The sequence below is a fragment of the Hyperolius riggenbachi genome, chromosome 8 (assembly GCF_040937935.1).
Source record: "Hyperolius riggenbachi isolate aHypRig1 chromosome 8, aHypRig1.pri, whole genome shotgun sequence".
In the NCBI taxonomy this organism is placed as follows: domain Eukaryota; kingdom Metazoa; phylum Chordata; class Amphibia; order Anura; family Hyperoliidae; genus Hyperolius; species Hyperolius riggenbachi.
The window spans coordinates 99,605,206-99,624,363 of record NC_090653.1 but is presented as its reverse complement, the minus strand read 5'-3'; the positions used below and the strand labels follow the sequence as shown (position 1 = coordinate 99,624,363).

General features: G+C 41.9%; 1 protein-coding gene and 1 long non-coding RNA gene across 2 annotated transcripts in view; one reads left to right on the top strand and one right to left on the bottom strand.

Moving 5' to 3' along the window:
• LOC137529042 (uncharacterized) overlaps positions 1-19,158 on the top strand; it is an 85,248-nt gene that overhangs the window by 56,120 nt on the left and 9,970 nt on the right. The gene's annotated exons all lie outside the window — the stretch shown is intronic.
• The window catches only part of WDR44 (WD repeat domain 44), a 142,546-nt gene continuing 129,801 nt past the window's right edge, over positions 6,414-19,158 (bottom strand). Inside the window, exons 16-20 of the mRNA XM_068250933.1 lie at positions 18,711-18,812; positions 18,515-18,630; positions 16,641-16,768; positions 13,175-13,309; positions 6,414-7,515 (exon numbers count right to left, since the gene is read on the bottom strand). Coding sequence (XP_068107034.1) covers positions 7,421-7,515; positions 13,175-13,309; positions 16,641-16,768; positions 18,515-18,630; positions 18,711-18,812 — 576 coding nt within the window. The 3' untranslated portion in view covers positions 6,414-7,420. The remainder of the gene's footprint in view (positions 7,516-13,174; positions 13,310-16,640; positions 16,769-18,514; positions 18,631-18,710; positions 18,813-19,158) is intronic.

The window sequence follows — 19,158 nt, the reverse complement described above, 5'->3', positions numbered from 1 at the left end:
AGCTCACAGCCGTCCTCCTAGTGCAAGTTCATTCAGGAGAAAGTACCTCACTATGGAATGTCTTAGGTAAATAAACAAGCTGCCTGTTTATTTACCTAACACCTTTCACAGCATTAGGAGTATGGACTTGCATTGCTCTGAGATGACAAGAGGAGAGAGATGGCTATAATCACACAGCGTCACTAATGCAGAGTCCTTCATTTCCTTTGCCTTGTGACAGGACACAGAATCTGCATCTGAGCTATAAATTATACAGATGACCTTTGTAAACAAAAACACTGTCAAATATGTGGTGCTCCTAATAGAAACTTTCAATTATGGAAACCCCAAGAGCTTATATTTCACTGTAACGCCCCTTTAACCTAACCTTTAACAGTCTGATGCCTTTATAGGCTTAGGCTATGAAGATTCTGGCCTAGTATTAAATCCCTGGTATTGTGGTTCAGCTCAGGAAAGGGTGTGCTTCAGTGTAAAGCAGGGCAGGACACAGTAACGTTAGGAAAGGCAAAGCCTACTTGTACAGTGTGCACTTAGGGCCTGTTTCCACTACACGCAGATTGGATGCAGAATAGATGCAGAAAAACTGACTCCAATGAATGCCTATGGGAAAATCTGTATCAGAAAAATTGCACTTAAGTGGAAACAGGCCTATAGACATTCATTGGAGTCCGTTTTTCTGCATCCACTCTGCGCGTAGTGGAAACGGGCCCTAAGGGTTCCCCTAGATGCATGGACTTAATTTGGAGATTACTGCAATGACATGAAGGCCACATTCTGGAAGTATTGGGTTATTTATACCTTGTGACACCATCATATAGAACAACCTTCACGATTCACAAAACAACGGACCTAAAAGCTGAGAGTTTTGCAGATGCAGGGTGCAGAAACACTTTACCCTCCCCTGATAAGTGAATGAAAGGAATGAGATTTTCTCTACTGTTTACAAACAGGTATCTCCCCCCTCCCCCAGTGTGCAAAGCAAGTGATACAAATCAACCAAAATATTTCACTGTAAGAAATAAAAAAAAAAAAAAAAAAAACAGAAAATGGCAGAACATTTTATCCAAGTTCGCAGATTCATTTTTCGCTTTGCAATATATCGACCCAATAGAAACCTCTATTTGACTCATTTACCATAACAGCAGGGTTTATCAACAGTAAATGTGGTTCTCAGCACAAAGTTTAGCGCAGCCGACTGCCGAAGGGTTTGCAACTTTCAGAGTTAATAAGATGATTTGCTAAACACTACTTTAATGATCTGAGTTTTGTAGCCAGTGGTTTTCTTCTACAAGCCAGTTGCCATGCTGCTTCTGAAGACAGAAAGGCATCCCTTTTTGAGACATGCAGAACTTTGCTTTGAAGCAGCCATGGCAACTGCTCATCATTTGTGACGATCTGCTCTGATCGTCACAAATGATGAGCAGTTGCCATGGCTGCTTCAAAGCAAAGTTCTATTCAGTTTTGCCATCTGTTCAGTTTTGCCTTCTTATTTCCCTCTTCAGTGAGTGCTTCATTCATGCAGGCCACTGTTCTCGCAGCTACAAGGAATGAATGACAAATGTGTGCTCATATCCCATGATCAGGTAGATCCAGATATTCCGTTTCATTCAGCCTGTGGAATGTGAGAGACATAGCAAACAAAATGTACATAATGCTCAGAATATCTTTTCAATGCTTAAAGGATAACTGGAGAGAGAGGGATATGGAGGCTGCCATATTTATTTCCTTTTAAATAATACTAGTTGCCTCGCAGCCCTAATGGTCATTCTGGCATCAGTAGTATCTGAATCACACACTTGAAACAAGCATTCAGCTAATCAAGTCAGATAGATCTGATCTACATGCTTGTTCAGGGTCTATGGCTAAAAGTATGAGGGTCCGTTTCCACTTGTGCCACACGCGTCAGCAAGACACGCGGCGGCATTTCCGGGTCTGCGGGTACGCAGACTTATCCCAACAGCTGTGCCATGCATGGCTATGGGATTTGCAGCCTCTCGCACCATATCGGATGGAGACGCCGGCCGATTCACTAGCACAAGCGATTCGGCCGGCGGCGCTTTTCATCCCTATGGCAGTTTCCCCGTGCGATTTGCCTGCGGGGAAACTCTGCGGATTCTGCGCGGTTTCCGCGCCAGTGGAAACGGGCCCTTAGAGGGTGTCATTAGAACAGCCAGGCAATGTACACTGTTTAAAGGAAACCTAAACAAAGGGATATGGATGTTTCCTTTTAAACAATACCATTTGCTTGGCAGTCCTGCTGATCCCTCTTGGCTGCAGTAGTGGCTGAATCACACACCTGAAACAAACATGCAGCTAATCCAGTCTGACTTCAGTCAGCGCACCTGATCTGCATGCTTGTTCAGGGGCTGTGGCTGTAAGTATTAGACACACAGGATCAGCAGGAGAGTCATCAACTGGTATTATTTTAAAAGGAAAAATCCACATCCTTCTCAGTTTAGGTTGCCTTTAAACGGAAATAAAAATGACAGCCTCCATATACCACTTACTTCAGGTTCTGTAAGGATATACCGTGGTTTTCATTATTTCTACAAAACTGGAGCTACACTTTAAGACCACCTCCTCCCCTGGGAGCAGAAAACCGGTGTAATGTCTGATTGTGCTGCCCGGAAGCTCCCTTCCACATTGAGTAGCGCATGCTCAGTGTGAAGTTAATGATTCTGCTGGAGATAAAATGCTAAATATCTCCGCTCCCACACCTCTTACACTCCCCAAATTTTCAGGGTAGGGAGGGGACCCCCCGAACTACCTCTATACCAAATTGCAGCCCCCGTGACCCGCTGGTTCAGGAGTTAGATTACATAAATCTATCTCGGCAACCAGCGGGTCTCGGGGGCTGCAATTTGGCATAGAGGTAGTTCAGGGGGTCCCCTCCCTACCCTGAAAATTTGGGGAGTGTAAGAGGTGTGGGAGTGGAGATATTTAGCATTTTACCTCCAGCAGCATCATTCTATAGGAAATGTGGCCGCACAGTCTCCTACTGCACATGCGGGGCAGCGCAAATCCACAGGCAGCGTAATCAGACACAACACCGGCAAAAAAAAAAGGAAGAAAGAGAGGAGGGAATTAAAGCTGTCAAAGGCTGGTACAGACCACATGATGCTTCCAATCACCATGTGACCTGGAGATCAATGAGAGGGAAGAAAAATATCAAATGTAAACAAGGTTGGAATAAGTGGGGGGTGGTTGATCAAAAATGTCCCTCCCCACACCCTTCCTCTCAGCAGCTTGTGCTCACTGCAGTGTTCTATGTCTTCTCCAGCCCCAGCCTCCTGATTTCCTAGCTTGAAAGTAACTATTTCAGTGAAACAAGGCATTTCCGATGTAAAATATACAAAATTACATTATGTATCTTCTAGACTCATTTATTAAGAGGTCCCTCAAAGTATGTTCAAGTACTCCATTGTTTGTAGGCTGTGGTGCTGCAGGGCATCATGAAATTACTTGCCTTCTCTGGAGCAATTTATGAATGGACCTGCAGCAAGCGCTACAGTGGCCCGAATTGTAAAAAACAGCCTGGTCACTAGTGGGGTGTAAGCCTACAGGCCTTAAGAGGTTACAGAGTGCTTCATTGCACTGAACAAGCGCTCCACTGAACCTGCCCGGAGCCCGGCAGGTACAGTAGCTTCAAAGTACGATATTCCTACACTTTGATTGGCCCTGTACGCTGTCTGTCACTTGACAGTGATGCTAATGGGCCAATCAAAGTGCAGGAATATCATACTTTGAAGCTAGTGGACCCGCCAGGCTCTGGGCGGGTTCAGTGGAGAGCTCATTAAGTGTAACGAAGAGCTCTGTAAACTATCTGAGCCCAGCATAATTTAACTACGCATGCTATGACCGCATAGCGTGCGCAGGGGATTAGGACACTCTCTGCTGTCATTAAGCTGCACTGTTGTAGCAGCGCAGCTTAGTAAATCCACCCCTATATCTAGTAAACCAAGCTACCCTAATGAGTAGTAGTGTAACTTTTAGCATGGGAGGCTCACTGAACACTTTCCTTATATAAGTAGTGCTGGCAAATCATCATATTTACTTCAACGGAAGAACAGCTCCTTAAAAAAAAAAATCTGTTTATGGATCAAATTGGCCAGCAAGATTACGAGAAAGCACTATGAATCCGAAGCGTGCTTGGATTTCAGCATAAAAAATAAAATAAAATAAAAATATAGTGGCAGACTAAGTTGCAGGATCCCAGCAAGGGTTCATGCTGCATGATTGTGTACCTGAATATCTACGGTGTGTCCATCTACATTGTGTGACCAATAAGCACATGTGGACAATGTGATCTCTTTATGCTGCATTAGATGTACATGTGAGATCTTCGCTATTGGTGCAGCTCGTATGCAATAGGGCAGGACTTCTAATGCAGATATCTGAAGCACTGAAGCGAACAGCCCTGCCCACACCCAGTCAATGAACCCTGACGGGAACACTGGTTACATTCAGCGATTTGCACAGCTGGATATGCAGATTTGAGGACGCTGTACTGTTCTGATGCAAGACAATACCTCAGAAGATGTCACTACAGCAGCAGTCAGTTGTAGAAGGCTGGTTTGTACCTTCTACTAAAGCGGAGAAAAAAAAATCCTGGTCTAAACCAACCTTATCACGGTTTCTCCTGGCAGAGCTGATTAGACCTTTAAAGACTTGTACACCGCATTACTAAAGTAGGCTGAGGCGGCCAAAAACGACTGCCTCAGACAATAGTCAGGTATGTGTACAGTAGCCCCTGATTACCCCCCCCCCCCCCCCCTCCACAAGTTATCCTCCCGACGGATCAATTTGGCTGAGCAGCGTCCAACTCCTTTGTGCACGCCGCTTCCCCGCATGATTCCACGTATGCGCCGATTAGTTGTCCTTCAGAGGCGACCCCCCCATATAGCAACAGAACGTGAGGTCCTGATCCCCGACAGGCGACATTAGTGAAAGGTGTGTACGCACCTTAAAGAGTCTGAAGCCTTCTAAAAATCATCTTTTTATTAGACAGTTATCTTCAGCAATATCAGCAGCCGCATTCCTGTGGCAGACCAATGTCATCAAACCACCCAAATACCGGGGGAAATTCAACGACTTTCCAAGTCATGGATTTTTTTGCCCGGGGAGGCAGAGTTTAGCTCTGCCTACATTAGCGTCAATCCCCGCTGATCGCCGCCCCTCTCAGTGAAAAAAGACTGAGCAGGGCGGGGAAAGGCAGCATTCAGCGGGGATTAACACGAGTAGAGGCAGAGCTACAGCATAAAGCTCTGCCTCTTACAGGAAGTGCTCCCCGCATTTTGCCCCGGGGATTTGGGGGGTTTAATGACATTGTTCTGCCGCGGGAATGCAGCGTTTTAGCACTGCTGATATTGCTGAAGATTAATGTCTAATAAAAAGATGATTTTTAGAAGGCTTCAGACTGAGTAAAACCTAATGACTGCATTATCACAGTTTCTCAAAGTAAATCTGAGATGAATGTAGCAAAAAGGATTTTTACTTACCTGGGGATTCCTCCGACTATAGTTTGTCTGCTTCCTCATTATTTGCCTGATCTCCTTCTGGGCCATACACCTTCTCCATCGTGCTCCTATTACCGGCAAGCACAGTTATGGTCTTAAATTGCACACGTGCAGAACACTCCTAGCCACATGTGTGCAGTAGTCCGTGACTCAGCCAAGTCATGGACTTTATGGGGCTGACAGAAGCACAACAGAGGGGGCCAGGAGCCGATTGACTACAGGGGACTGGAGAAAGCCTCAGGTAAACATAAATCCTTTTGCTACATCTGTCTCAGGTACACGTTAAGCTGTGAAAATAGTAAACTAATTATTGGACCTCCTATACCAGAAACCCAGAATACATTTCTATCCTTCACCAGCTGGCTATGAAAACATTTTCAAGTCCTGTTATGCCTGGGTTTCTCCCCACCATTTGCAGATGTGGGAACTAAAGCTTTCAACAATAGGCTGTTCCTGTGGTATGCAGTGCAGTATTACATCCCAACTTCAGGCAAAAACAAAACAAAATATGAACTGTACATTTTCTGCTGCCAACATCTTCAAGTGTGTTCTCTAGCTTATAAAGTGTTTTGATACATGTCAGTAGTGTACACATGGCACAAGCCTCCAGACGTCTGAGGCCAGTAATTTAGAGCTGTTGAATTTTCTACACTGGTGTCAAAAATGCTATTATTACGTTACAAAGCATGATGGGAGCAGAGTATGTGGAGAGCAGAAGGTAGTTTTATATAAAGCTCCACCCAGGAGACTAGTGCATTGACTGACATAAGCATACCGGAGTCTGAGAACCCACATCTATTCCCAGCCAGAAACAGATGCAAGAGCTGCATTTTGGCTGCGTACACAGTACCTCCTAGATAGTATCTTCTGAATAAAAACTGCAATAATGCCAAGGGATCAGTACTGTATAGCTTTGTAGGCTACTTTATTACAAGTGAAATGTAGTTAAGGAACCTATTAATGTATGGAAGGATATTTTTCGTCTTTAGCTGGACTTAGACCTCAAAGCCTATGTGAACCCCCAGCTGTATTTTTGTTGGGGGCATCATTTTGCTCACTTCCTGTTTGCAAATCTCTCAAAAAGGGACAAAGACAGCCCGAATCTTTCAGTGGAGAGTGTGCAGAACTCTCCCTACCACTAATCTCCTTCCAGGGTAACAAACTGTGAGCTAAAGACCCACCCCCTTCCGTCCTATCAAAAGACACAGCATTAACAGCTGGCAAAAAACTTTTAACCCTTCGATACTGCAGTCAAAACTTTAAGAAGGTAGGAGTTTGGCTTAAAGACTAAGTCAAACAAATCATCTTTTAGAATAAACCTCATTAGCATAACAGGTCTACAAATAGCATCTTTCTGCTGTAGTCTTTGGGACTCAGGTGCCAGTTACATGACAATAGGAAATATTTTTAGCCATTAGAAAGCTATAAAACTTTCAATTGAAGTGGGGAAAGGTTTAACCGCCTGTCTATATTTTATTGCTCTTAGTGCCCTCCTGACTCTCTTTCCTGCCTCCAAACCTGTTTATCTATCAAGTAGCTGGCACTAGAAGCCAAAGTACTCTCAAAGAGAACAGATAGTTCTTCATATGCCTATTACATGGTTAGTGTTTCTTGCAGATTGCTCCAAGTTGCAATGTCTGGATCTGTTTTTAGGTAGCTGTGCATTTATTTAAAACTTGTTTTAATAAATTAATAGTAGTATCAGAAATATGGTAACTGGAATTCAGAGGGATTGTGGAATACTCTGGTTACAATATCAGTGGCGTGGATCAGTTTGAACCCAGGGCCACTGCCAAACCACATGTTCATGTGCAAAGGTTGCTGCTGCAGTAACATCTATCAGCGCGACGTCCGTTCATTGGAGGCTACCAATACAAGTACAGGCTCTTCTATCACACAGAGACTTAAGATAGATTCTTCTTCTTGTTAATGAACACTTTGATGGCGCCCGTGAAGTCTGCAGACAAAAGCACTTCCGTGTGGTCAGACTTCAAAGCACCTGGAAAAACAACAGATCATCAATTTAGACTTGCCTGAGGTCATTTCAAACGTTGGTGTTCTTATACTCACTTGTACTTGAAGTGGACCTGAACTCTTGCACAGAACAGAAGGTAAACAGAGAAATGCACTCTGTATGTATTTAGAGAGTTTAGCCTGTCTAATTCCCCCTCATCTGTGTCTAATCACCACCGTAATTTGATCTCTCATCTGTGTCAGCTCAGGAATCTCCTCTGCCATGGCGAATTAGCTGATTTGTTGACAAAGGGTGTTAACAATAGGTCTGTTTCTATGAAAGCAGGAAGTAGACACTGCATATTTATTGATTTGTATGAGCTGTAACACTTTTTCTTTTAAGGTTATTATGCTGCTGCTTATCTTTTAGAGCAGAAAGGAGGTTCTGAGTTCAAGTCCGCTTTAAAACAGGGCTCTGATCAGTTACACAATATATTTGCATTATTTATTTCAATCACCTTTTACGATATGGGTCATTCAACCTCAGTATGCACTGCGTAATATTTTACACTGTGCCAATGGTAAATTAGCTACATTACATGCAGATTTCTGATCAAATAATTGTGCTTTGAAACTATTTGTGCTATTTCTACAGTTGTCAGATTGAATCACTACACATTATTTTACCTCTATGGAAGTCCTGACAAGTTATACAAACAGAGTACAGACTACTGATGACTCATTTATTAAGAGGCATTAAACTCAAAATAAAATTCCTATTAAATGATGTCCTTAAAATGTATGTAAGCAGTTTTACCATCTAAATACAGCATGATTTTAGCACAACTTTTTTCATTCTCCAAATTGCTGGTAACCTAAGCAGGAGTCGCTGTGCATTCTGGGGAAATTTTGTTTTTCTATATCTGCAGACAAGAGTTACCGAACACTCCTGGAGATTAATGGCAGTTTTAACTTACTATCTGCAGGTGCCTTCATCTCTGCTAGTACTCAGAAAGACAGCTGAATCTGAACAGTGAATCGAGCAATAATGGAGAGGGACAGAGCTGCAGATCGTAACTTAAAACTGCCGGAGGAAGTCTTGGAAGCCTTAAAGAGGAACTCCAGCCTAAACAAACATACTGTCATTAAGTTACATTAGTTATGTTAATTAAAATAGATTGGTAATATAATCTCTTACCCACACTGATTTAAAAGAACAGGCAAATGTTTGATTTCATGATGGCAGCCATCTTTTTGGTTGAAAGGAGGTGACAGGGAGCATGAGACACAGTTCCAACTGTCCAGTGTCCTGAGCACCTCTCCCAGTTGCTAGGCAACGTGAACAACATAGGAAATCACATCATGCTCTGCACAGCATCAGGGGATGGGTGGAGCTTAGGTAAAAATGCAGCAAAAAATGATGCTTTGGTAAAAGAAACAAAGTTCTGATGCTGTGAAACTGTTAAAGAAACACCAAGCCTTTCCAGTTCTGCTGAGTAGATTTTTTAGTCCGGAGGTTCACTTTAACAATCTCTCAGCTGCAGGGAGAGGAAAAGAAAAAACTGTCCCCAAATGTACTGCACCTTGTCCTTTATTTTACTAAACATTTTGAGAGTGAAAGAGGTATAAGTTAAGCTGAAATCATGCTGTATGTACCCTGATCATTTGCTTGCTGTGTATGAGAATCTTATCACAGGTCTTGTAAGAGCATGGTCCTCAGCTAGATATTGCCCTCCACAGCTGATGATTTAAATGTTGGAAATGTAACTAGAGTCTCCCTTTCTTTCACTCTAAGCCTACAATCCTGCCCATCTCTCCTTCACGTTGAGATAGTCGAAGTGCTGGAAACAGACTGCAGCCATTCTCCCTAGGTGCACCGATCACCTGACCACTACCACTTCCTCCCTCTTATGAGTGTTTAATGATTTGTGGCCAGTGCTCAGTAACTGGGGGTTCAGAGCAGCTAAGGAAGCCTCAATAGGATCCTGAGGCTTCCCTCTCTTTACGCAAGTATCTAGTTTTGTACCCGAGCGTTGGCTCCGGTACTCTTTAAACTATTTGGCATTTTTTATTAGTCGAGCTTTGTCTCAGCCCAGCTCTCAACTACTTTATTTCATTTCTGCAAAACCATGCAATATTGATATCAATAGGCCTATATTTAATCTTTGTTATTCTTGGCATACTAAATTTCAGCACTGTAAATCCCACTGCTTCAGCTATGGCTTTACTAATATTGTTTTTAAGTTGGCTGTATTTAGAAAGTGTGTTTAACCACTTACAGTTCTCACAGTGACACACTGCAATTAGGATTCTTGTTAATTGTAGAATATTTTATCCTCAGAAAATCCCCCAAACATGTCTTCTAGTTGATAAGTTACTGTATCGTGTCTATTAACATTTGTGCTTCTCTTCTAAGTTTCTGCCCTTTCTTGAAACTACATAGAGGTTAAAAGGACGACTGAAGGAAGAGGTATATGGAAGCTGCCATATTTATTTCCTTTAAAGGCTGGTTCAAACTGCAAGAGCTTTTTCTAAGCGCTTGTTATTTTAATCGCTCTTGCTAATGTAATACTGTGTGTGTTCTCACTTGAGAGATGTGATTTTATAAAAAAAAATCCCCCATAGCATTGCATTAGCAAGAACTTTTCAAATCACTAGCACTAAAAAAAACTCTTGCATTATGAACCAGCCCTTGAAGCGGTTTAAAACCCGGACATAATATTCAATAAAAACATCCATTTTCCTACTTTTTATATGCCATACGGTTATCATATTTGCATTTGTGCATAAGTATTATTATTCATTTATAAGTTATAGCTTCCCAAAAGTACAGGTTTTTTGTTTTGTGAGCTGACTTTGCATTTTATTAATAACTGTTTTTATTCATTCATTCAGGCAGACATGGTTGACTCTCTCTCTCTGTGTTCGGGAGCTCCTGCACAGTCAGAGAATGTGTCACATTCCACACTTGATACATTTAAGTAAACAAGATTACATTGTTTAACATTCGGATGCAGCAGGCTGTGCAGGAACTGAAGCTTCTAAAGCCTGTGTTTAACCCTTTGAATGATTTTCTAGTAAAAAAATAATGCTGGTTGTATATAATATGCTGAGAATAATCTATTAGAGCAAAGAAGAAATTCTGGGTTATATTCAGGGCTGTGGAGTCGGAGTCGGAGTCGTGGAGTCGGGCAATTTTGGGTGCCTGGAGTCGGAGTCGGGGAAAAATGCACCGACTCCGACTCCTAATGAATTTGTAACTGTAATTAAAATAGAAAATATGATAAAATGTTCTATTTCTCAGATAAAAGTCATTAAAAATAATGTATATATACAGTAATAGCTGTGCTTAGTCTACAAAAATGAAATAAACCAATCAAAATTAGTTACTTGTGCTGCTTCAATAAAGCAGTCCCCGTATTTTTAAAGTCAGATATACATATCTGATTGTGACTGTATATATGATGTGTACACAGGAATCTCTTATATATACTAAATAACATCTATGCTGTAAGAATAAAGCCTGATGTGTAGCTGTGTCACTAATAGAGATGGTCAACGAGATGGAAATAATTCTGCATTGATGCTGATTTATGCAAATGTATGCACTCCCTTTGCTGATGAAATCAAATAATTTGATATGTTATTAAAATTTGGTTTGGTGACTACAAATTAAAGGGAAACTGAGACGGATGAAAAGTAAAGTTTTATACATACCTGGGGCTTCCTCCAGCCCCCTTCAGGCTAATCAGTCCCTCACTGTCTTCCACCACCCGGATCTTCTGCTATGAGTCCTGGTAATTCAGCCAGTCAGCGTTGTCTGGCCGCATGCCGCTCCCACAGCCAGGAACATTCTGTACCTGCGCAATAGTGCTGCACAGGTGTAGTATGCTCCTGGCGGCGGAGTGTGTGCATGCGCACTACGCCTCACTGGCTCAAGTACCTGGACTCATAGCAGAAGATCCAGGTGGTGGAGGAGGACAACGAGGGACTGATTATCCTGAAGGCGGCTGGAGGAAGCCCCAGGTATGTATAAAACTTTAATTTCATCTGTCTCAGGTTTACTTTGTTACACAGTAGTACTATACTCTACATATGCACTCCCCACAGAGCTGCAGGGAATCCACTAAGGATGCTGTTCACATTGAACACAGAGGTGTTGTCTGTTTACAATCTCCTCATTCCCCTGCAGAGTACCTGCACATCATTCTTACATGTACCCACACTTACATTGCCTAGGGCCTGATAGATGTTCTTTGTTCCGGTTTGTACCTTTTACAAGTACTCTTACCAAGGACTAGTTTTAGTCTAAAGGGAATAAATACAGTAGTCTACATATCCTTCTCACTTCAGTTGTCTTGTAAAATTCCTAAGCGTTGGCAGTTAAGAGACGAATTTCATGTTACATACTATTAATCAACAAAATTGTAATATGCAAATTAGAGGAGTCGGAGTCGTGGAGTCGGAGTCGGAGGAATCCTAAACTGAGGAGTCGGAGTCGGTGGATTTTTGGACCGACTCCACAGCCCTGGTTATATTCCACTTTAAGCAATACTAGTTGCCTGGCTAGCCTTTTGATTCTCTGCCTCGAATACTTTTAGCCATAGACCCTGAACAAGCATGCAGCATATCAAGTGTTTCTGACATTATTAGCTGCATGGTTGTTTCTGGTGTGATTCAGACACTACTGCAGCCAAATAGACCAGCAGATTGTAAAGCAAATTGTATGGAAAAGACGGTTTCTCAGGTCTATAATTACCTGAACACTGGCCGGTGCCTAGCCTCAGCTGGACTGCTCGTACAGCTCATGTAGCATCAAAACAAAAAAGAGACGGCACACCACTGGCTCTGCAAACTTGCTGTGTATTAAGCGAATCAAACACTACATGTTACGGATCATTGATATATATATATATATATATATATATATATGTTATACACCTGATGAAGGATCAATGATCCGTAACATGTAGTGTTTGATTCGCTTAATACACAGCAAGTTTGCAGAGCCAGTGGTGTGCCGTCTCTTTTTTGTTTTAAATAGACCAGCAGGTCTGCCAGGCAACTGGTATTGCTTAAATAAAATAAAATATGGCAGCCTCCATATACCTCACACTTCAGTTGTCCTTTAAATATAGAAAGCCAGACAAATGGTACTCTGGCATTCTCCCGGAGTTCATGTAACTGTGCTTTCAAACTAATCCCTTGGCTTTATCATCAAAGTACCAGCATGTATTGCTACTCATGTTTGGAACACACACACACAAATAATAATTCAGAAGACAATGTCCACTTGGAAACCAATTATGATTAGTGTGACTAGAGTTGGTGTTCGTTGGTGATGGAATTCTGAACACCCAAATTCTCCTGAACACCAAACTTCAGCCCCATTCAGTACCGAACAAGCAGAGAGGGTCAGGGAAGTTAACCTACTGCACTTCACATGACTGCAATACTTTCTCCTTTTGTCTTTGGAAGGCGGAAGCAACGGCGTCACGTGAAGTGCACTGTGACTTCTTTCTGACCCTGCCGGCCTGTTCAGTACTCAATGGTGCTGAAGTTTGCTGTTAAGGAGAATTCAGGCGTTCAGAATTTGATATCCCGAATTGAAATACCAACAATAATCATGAACAATATGAAAGTATTTAAACCTATCAACATACATAAAAATAAATATGGTACAATGGTGATGAACCAATACCCACCTGAAGGTATGTTATCTACAACCTCTCCTTGCTCCCCCTTCTGGTAAGTGTCTTGTCGCTCATACGATGCATCAGGTGAAATCATCAAACTGGGGTTTGGGGCAAAGATTGCTGATGTGACAACTGCATTGTGTGCTAAAAAAACAAAAGGCAAAGCATGTTAATCTAGATGTCATTACAGTTAGAGAAGTTTGCATTTTTACTGTTTTAGAAAATAATTCTTAAACTGAAAAATATCTGAATAAAAAAAAAAAAATAAAAAAAGGAATATGCTGCATTTTTTTAAACCCACTTTCAAAAGTAAATTAAACACATTACTCTTACATTAAACAGAACTGGGCAATTGCTGCTGCAATGCAAAATACTCTGCGTTAAAGAAATCTCAGAGGAGGCGGCAACATAAATGAGAGATACTTAACTAGGAAGATCAGGGCCGGTTCAATTTCTGATGGGGTCCCGGCGCAAAGGTAGCCTGCCCCCCCAGCAAATATTAGCCCTCAGGGCCCCAAGCTGGCTGCTGCCCTCCCCACCCTCCCATAACTTTCGCGCGATCCCTGGGGCCCACGCTCATCTGTCCCAGCAGCCAGCGCGCTGATCTCTATCTTCTTCCTGCCTCTTGTGACCCGTTGCAGGTTATGTGTAAGCTTAACAACATGCGCCATTCTCAAGAGGCAGGAAGTGGGATAGAGACAAGGAGCACAAATGAATAGAACAGCACGCCAACCGCTGGGACAGGTGAATTACCAATGCCGCTATAGTGCAGGGGCCCCAGGGGAGCACAAAAGTTATAAGGGAGGTTGGGGGCAGCAGCATATGGGGGGGGGGGGCATGATTGCCCCTTTGCCTTAATGGAAGTGAAGCCTATGCATCCTTCAGAGACTTTGTGTCCTCTTCACCCCTACTGCAGCTTGCTGGGACCCTCCAGAAGTTCGCGACAGCACTCCTCTTCAAGCACAAGCGCAGCCTTGCCGCACCCGCGCAAGCATGAAGTCGGTCATGCACAAGCGGATCTAGTTTACTGTGCAGATGCAGCCGTACTCATGCATGCACAATCAGAAATCTGATTCAGAGGCTTCCCTCTCATTTAACCACTTCATCCTACAGCTTCGAAAATCTTATGCATCCGAGCAATGTTCACCTCCCATTCATTCGCTAATAACTTTATCGCTACTTATCAAAATTAATTGATCTATATCTCGTTTTTTCCGCCACTAATTAGGCTTTCTTTAGGTAGTACATTTTGCTAAGAGCCACTTTACTGTAAATCCATTTTAACAGGAAGATTAAGATAGAAATGGAAAAAAATTATTATTTCTCAGTTTTTGGCCATTATAGTTTAAAATTAATACATGCTACAGTAATTAAAACCCATGCATTTTATGTGCCCATTTGTCCCGCTTATTACACCATTTAAATTACATCCCTATCACAATTTATGGCGCCGATATTTTATTTAGAAATAAAGGTGCATTTTTTCAATTTGCGTCCATCACTATTTACAAGCTTATAATTTTAAAAAATTTAATAAGATACTCTCTTGACATGTATATTTAAAAAGTTCAGACCCTTAGGTAACTATTTATGTAGTTTTTTTTTTTTTTTTTTTTTAATACAAAAATGTATTTGGGTAATTTTAGTTTGGGAGGTAAATAGCCAATTTTAGATGTAATATAATGTATTTTTTTATTCAATACAGGTATGTGGGTGCAGTTTACTATTTGGCCACAAGATGGCCACATTCAAAAAATTCCTAGATGCGAACGATGTCGCATCTAGGAACTAGAACGAAGAGAAGAAGTTTCCTGGGGGCAGAAATACCACGCTCTCTGATGAGAAAGCGTCGGTATTTCTGCCGGGGACTTAGATAGGTGAATGGGAATTATATTCCCATTCACTGATCAGGGGGGCAGCGGGAGGCAGCGGGAGCGCGCGCCCGATCGCGCGCACCACACGGCTGCAGCACCACTGCCTATCTGGACGGATATATGCGTCCAGATATGGCGAAGTGGTTAAAGAGGAACGGTCGCAAAAATCTTAAAATTTAAAACACATACAAATAAGAAGTACATTTCTCCCAGAGTAAAATGAACCATAGATTAATTTTCTCCTATGTTGCTGTCACTTACAGTAGGTAGTAGAAATCTGACTAAACCGACAGGTTTTGGGCTAGTCCATCTCCTCATGGGGGATTCTTAGCATGGCCTTTATTATTTATACAGACATTCCCTGAAAAAGATTTATACAAAGATGCTGGCCAGCCTCTGTGCTCACTGCACACTATTTTGGCAGTTGGACGGAACAACTGCCTTTCCCCAAGTGCTTTTAAAAATAAAGAAAACCCTGAGAGCCCCCCTAGGAGAAGATGGGCTAGTCCAAAATCTGTCGGTAATGTCAGATTTCTACTACTTACTGTAAGTGACAGCAACATAGGAGAAAATTCATTTATGGCTCATTTTACTCTGGAAGAGATGTACTTACTTGTATGTGTTTTACATTTTAAGATTTTCGCGACAGTTCCTCTTTAAGTATCTATTTTTCATTCTCTAATGCATCTCGAGTATGTTTTAAAGCACCACCATAGTGAAAATGTAGATATTAGGCGACCTCTATTGCCATCAATGCAATCCAAGCAAATGAACAACATTTCATTCTAGAAAAAAAAAGTAAAGTAAACCTGAGATGGCGCAGGAGAGAAAATGTATACATACCTGGGGCTTCCTCCAGCCCCTCCGGCTTGATTGCTCCCTCAATATCCTTTGCAAACGGCTCCGGTAAGTCCGCCGGTCTGAGCCAACTGCACATGCAAGGCCTGGCGGCATGCCCCCGTTGCTGGGAGCGTTCTGAGATCACAGAGGAGCGCGCACGGCTAGACTGCGCCTACACCCACTGGCCCCATCAGGACAACTTACCAGGGCTGATTGCAGACAGAATGGAGAGGCGGTGGAGGATGTCAAAGGAGCATTCAGGCCAGAGGGAGATGGAGGAAGCCCAAGGTATGTATACATTATGTATACATTTTCTCTCCTGCCCCATCTCAGGTACACTTTAAAGAACTGTAAAGAACTGTAAGATTGGTATGGTGGAATTTTCCATAGATACGAACACAACTGGTTTCAATATTGAGAATAGTTTGGTAGCTGCAATGCCGTGGCTCAATTAAATGCAATCTTTTCTTTTGTTCTGATCAAACATATCTAAACATCACATCATTAATGGACACCTTAAACATTTTCTTCTAATGCACAAAACATGTAAAAAAAATGTATTACAAAAACAATATAGCCAAGATTTTTTAGCAGGAAAACAATGTAATTGCAAGCAGTTTTCTAAGAAACTTGTACCTGGTGTTCTAGGTAAAAATAAGGCGATGAGAGGGCAGCGAGGAGACCTTATTATAGAGTATACATCACAGGACAGAGATTGTAGCTTGTACAGTGTTCATAATAAATACAGAAGGAAATATTACCTTTAATTCCCTCCCAAAAATCATTGCGGTCTCTTCTTACAGAGGTGAACTTGCTTACGTCATGGTATGTACTCCAGATATAAACATATTTGTCTTCAGAGCCACTTACTATATATGTATAATCATGGCTGCAAAATAAACAAATAAAAATCATAAAGTTGGACTGAAAAATCAAAGAAAACATACTATTAAGAGGTTTAAGGTGCGACTATGCAGCACAGTGTTGAGTGGGCAGCATGGTGGAGTAATGGTTAGCACTCTCTTACAGCGCTGGGTCCCCGGTTCGAATCCCAGCCAAGGCACTATCTGCACAGAGTTTGCATGTTCTCCAAGTGTCTGTGTGGGTTTCATCCGGGCAAACTGGTTTCCTCCCACACCCCAAAAACATACAGATATTTTAAATGGCTTCCCCCTAAATTGGTCCTAGACTGAGATACATACACTACACGATACATGCATAGACAGATGACTATGGCAGGGATTAGGTTGTGAAACCCTCTGAGGCAGAGTTTAGTGACAAGACAATATACTTTGTACAGCACTGCAGAAGATGCCGGCGTTATATAAATACTAAAAAATAATAATATGATGGACCAATGTGAGTCCGAAACATGTTAGTGGGCAGTCTGACAGTCGGTATTTGATCACTAAAAAATACCATGTTCATTGCTTTGAACATTGTGCGGCTTCCAGTGTTTGCTCATTATTCCAGCTTTAGCTTCACCTTTAGCCTGCACTGTTGGAAGTTACCCTCATAGGAGGTTGAACGGCTTTTCCTCTCCATTCTACACAGCTTATGGTAAGGCTTGGAGGTGGGACCTCTTGCTTCTTGGCAGTTCCACCTACTGACGGCTTGTGATAATTGGTCCACACCGGTTACACAACTAGCAAGCCACACTCCGGGACCTTGCTTTTACCAGCACAATAAACTACCAAGTACCAACATCAATGAATGCAGTATGCCAAGGAGTATGCCACACAATTTATGCTACAAGACTGGAAGAGTGGGTATGGCAGAGGAGCAGAGGACCAACTGACAATGCCGATGGTATAAACAGTGGCCAACAATTTATGTGACATATAGTAGATGGGATACACTAATAAAAACATGCAAGAGATAAGAGCCTCATCACATATTTTATAGTCAACAATGAAATTGGTTGAGGACCTCAACAGGTGAAACACTATGCACTCATCCCTCAACCAGGCACAGGAAGACGTCATTCTAGGGAACAAGGTTAAGTTTTCTAGTCCATGGTGAATATTAAAAAGCTGTTAAATGAACCCCAATTCTAAAGATTAGAGAGAGTATGTGTCAAACCTGACGTTATGGTGAGCCATGTTATAGCAAACCAGAGAAATACAGCTTCAGTGTTAGGCCAAACCACCAACACTGATGTAGATGAGCCAATCAGCTTCTATATTTCACAGGCTAGAAAATGTCACCCAGCACCACATGATGGGAAATTTGGAGAAGAGTCAGGGTTTGTAAGCAAGACCTACCATTGTGGCAGCTCTATTAAAACTCAGAAATTTGCAAACATATCTGTTGCCCTCGATGGACTTACAGCTTCTGTGCATAATTCCCAAAAGACTCCTGTGAGTGTAACTGCCTAGAAGGCTGCACTGCACAGTACTCCAGAGTATAAATGAGTGATGGAAGGGTCCAAAGGTACCTGTGGATGTTGCTGCAGAGGTAAGTATAATTTACATACAACACCCCCACTCCCCCCTTTTAACATCAGGTGGCAGTGGTGTGGGGTATCTTTTGTAAACACCACCCCTGCTTTTCTTGTATTCTATAGTAAAGACCTGCTGATGATGCTTTACTCCCTGTACCCTCCATGTGTTTCCCAGCCAGTATGTTACTTTACCTGAAGCTTGCCTTTATTTGACTGCTGCTGTTCACACAGCCCTTGTACTTCATGGATAAGGAGAGATCTCTTAAATCATACAGCCTAATTCTTGAATCATTAGAAGTTACAAGGATCTGTAGCAAAAATAAACAGAAATCTGTCAGGAAGAGTATATTTTAACACAGTCGAGAATGACTCATTAAAAAACAGTCACCTTATTTTCTCCAGGTAATGGCTCAATTCCAGTGATTTTTCTTCCGACCCTATTTCGCCCTCTAGTGGAACGAACATGTATTTGCGTGTGATATTTTAAATGCTGAAACACATAGCAAAAGTGTAATGTTATGACATATTAGCAATACAAAAAGAAAATCCTAACATTGGAAGTTTCAAAATATTTAAGTCAATATTGTGATATGTTGTATACAGTGGCTTCTAAAAGTATTCAGCCCCCTTGAGGTTTTCCACATTTTGTCATATTACTGCCACAAACATGAATCAATTTTATTGGAATGCCATGTGATAGACCAATACAAAGTGGTGTACACGTGAGAAGTGGAATGAAAATCATACATGATTCCAAACATTTTTTAAAAATAAATAACTGCAAAGTGGGGTGTGCGTAATTATTCAGCCCAGAGTCAATACTTTGTAGAACCACC